Genomic DNA, 3,232 nt, shown 5'->3' with positions numbered 1-3,232 from the left:
CTACTTTTATTTATGTCAGTGCTAGCAACCGTGTAATTCAAAATAAACTTGCAATTTGCTCAAGAAAACAATCAAAATTTTTTGCTTCATCAGAGCTTGTCAACCAAAACCTATAATTGATAACTCTTGGTTATTTCCGTCTGTTCTCCCCAAAGGTGAGTTTGAAGATTTCGGCAAATTTGCAAAGTTCACATACCCAAAAAAGTTAACCTTGCGTAATCTTAATATGTTGTTGTCATTTGTTGGTAGATAAACGTAGCAAATGTAGGATTCAACTGTAGTGAGGAGGAGACTATTTAAATGCAAAGGTTGATCTCTTTTTTTCAAAAAGATACAGAAAACAAATAATTTTGGCGCAAAAATACCCCCCCCCCCCACCAAAAAAAAACAAAGAAAAAGCCACGGCGAAGTTTTACTTTTTTAAATGCTCAAAAGTTTTAGAGCAAATCAAATTTTAGAGCAAAAGTCGTAAATATCTATGACAAAAAAGTTTTACTCCAATTGTTTTCAAACGTTGAATTACAACCACGCTGAGGACAGCATAGCCGTGGTTGTAATTGAGCGCATCTTATAGCACTACATTGAGCTTGATTTTTAGCAAAAATCTGTCATATGTTTGTTTTTCCTCAGAAGAAAATTTCCGGTTTCCATTTCTTCAAAGACTCTTTAGTTCAGTTTCATTTAATAAAGCTACATATATGAAGCAAAATCGTTTATCCATCGGGCATGTTAAAACCGAGTTAAAATTCTGTTGGAGGCAAAGCGAGCTAAAAAGAGTAATTACTTTTTGCATATTTCCCCAAAACCAATTAAAATATTACCATTCAAATGTAGGTGAAACGCTGTTTGTTTTGATTGGTCAATTCGAAAAGAATAAATGAGTAAAAAAGTAAAAGTGAAGCACCAAATTTAAAAAATAAGTTAAAAAGTGGCTTCACAATGTTCGTTTTTCTCTATTTATTAATTTGAACTTGGTTAATTCACTATTACTTTATTTGCAAAACTTGTTCATCATGCTATCAACTATAATTTTTCTTTTGACACTTTATTTAGTAATTATCGTTATTGTAGATTAGGCCGGCGCTCTTTTCGGCAAGTGGGCCAATCAGCAGAATTTGCATCGTATTTGTTTGCTTGCCACAATATTTCTTATAATCATCAATTTGTTCCTTCTAAATTCAACAAAAATTCCATGAAATTAAATTCAACGAAACATCAATTAAAGGTATGCACTCCGGAGTATTTATATTGCTTCAACGCGTTGTCTTCAAATGTTTTTTTATTGCTATTGATCAAACAATTTATACTTATTGAATGTTGATAATTTAGAAGTTAACAAATACTCATTTGAAATTTTGAAAGCCGGAATTCTCTTAAATTAATTGAAAAGCATGTCTGACTATAAAATTAGCGTTTTTTGTGCAAACGGGGGATTGAATTCCTCCAACTCTACTTTCTCTAAGAGAGAACAGCACCGTGACAGCATTTTCAACTCAATTGATTTTCTCGCAGCATCCTACTTCTTCATAATAGTGGGAAGCGTCGCGGCAATCATGAATTTCTTCATATTCTATGTTCTCGTTCAGAAGAAGCGAAAGATGGCAAACGAGTATTTTGTAGTGGCTCATTTGCTGGTCGACGGATCTTATGGTCTGCTTTTGGTGTCCATCGGAGTTATCAACTTGACCGATGTCGATATTGATAATTTAACTGGTATCGATTTTCTTAATTGTTCCATTGGCAAAGTTCCCTCAACTTTCCTTATATTCGCTTCTCTTTGTCTGGTTCTATTAGTGGCACTGAACCGCTATTACGCAGTTATACGTCCCATTCCTTATAAGGATATCTTCAGTCGCAAGAAAGTACGCGTTTATTTAGCTGCCATTTTCATTTGCAGCTTGATTGTTGCAAGTGTGGACTTGGCCACTTGCATCACAGATCCAGCCCTGGAAACCAAATTTGCCACCTCATTTTCAGTTTTCTACATCTACGCCAAGTTGGCGCTTGTCATAATAGCCGCAATTGCGCTGTTTGTCGTGTACAGAACGATAGCACGTCACTTTTCACAATCCTTTTGGAGTCCAATAGGAGAGCCCTTCAAAAGCTGTTTCAAGCCGCAGGAACAGAATGCCGACTTCAACCATGACCCTGTTGGACAGAATTTAGCGAATCAGCATCATCGACTGTTGGCTCAAAATGAACAAACACCTCTTCAGGAGGCACGTCAAAATCAGTATGAAGCGATTGTTAATGTCCATTCTGACGAACATCGGGAGCCAAGAGAAGTAGAGATAGACCTCGAGCAACCTACAGGAACAGATCATTTTCAACATTCACCTCACCAGACTCCAAACAATACTTTTCAAACAAGAGCTTCTGTACGCTACATTGTGCGCTTCAACGTCGCGCTCGATGATGAGAACCAAATTGAGGTAATGACTACAGAAGGTGAGCCTGGACCCCCACCAACCCCGACACAAAGAGGAATCAGGCGCAGAGAGGGTAAACAACGTCCTGGGAGGAACACAAAGAGGAACTTGACCCCGCAGCAACAAAAACATTATGTGACCACAATATTCTTTTTTGTGTGCATCGCGTTCCTGGTTGTATCATTGCCCAGCTCACTGGCCAATGTCATCAATCATTTCCTGGATGACTACCTATCGATTAATACCCAATTCAGGATCTACCTGTTCACTGAGGCGCTTTATGGAATCACTTTTGTACTCAACCCATATCTGTTCTCCTTCAACAACTCACATCTGCGAGAATGGCTGTCCAAGCACAAACTGACCAAATGGATTATGAAGTCACAGGACGGAATTAATTGATCACTGCCAAGATTCTTGATGTCTGCGACTAGTACCTAGTTGCCATAATCCTTATGAACAAGCAATCAACAATTCTACTGAAACAAAAACTTGATATACGCTGTCAAGATATGTCAGATTATACAGATTACAATTTTTTAACACAAAACTTGACTGCATGAACAATATCACATTAAAACAAACGTTAGCAATAAATCTTGACATGTCTAGATAAGATCCGGATAAAATTGCTGCTTTTTTAAAACATTCAAGGATCTTGCAACATTATACAAAGCTTGAGGTTTTCTTACCAAAAATTTAATCAGGATGGATCTCTCTTATATTTTGAGTATCGTTTAACTGAGATGACATATCAAAGAACAAATTACTTAGTTTTAGTTCAATTTCTCCCATACTATGTA

The 3,232-nt window shown here is 36.9% G+C and overlaps 1 protein-coding gene across 1 annotated transcript; it reads left to right on the top strand.

Annotated features, from left to right (window-relative positions):
* Window positions 1-1,391: 1,391 nt before the first annotated feature.
* Window positions 1,392-2,887, top strand: LOC142334898 (uncharacterized). Its single transcript, XM_075383226.1, has one exon. It carries the CDS (start codon window positions 1,392-1,394, stop codon window positions 2,829-2,831), a length of 1,440 nt encoding a protein of 479 aa, XP_075239341.1. The 3' UTR covers window positions 2,832-2,887.
* Window positions 2,888-3,232: the final 345 nt, after the last annotated feature.

Source organism: Convolutriloba macropyga, chromosome 2, assembly GCF_964194025.1.
Source record: "Convolutriloba macropyga chromosome 2, txConMacr16.3, whole genome shotgun sequence".
NCBI classification, from domain to species: Eukaryota; Metazoa; Xenacoelomorpha; order Acoela; family Convolutidae; genus Convolutriloba; species Convolutriloba macropyga.
Note: the sequence above shows the minus strand (reverse complement) of the source record. Positions and strands in the feature narration are given on the sequence as shown.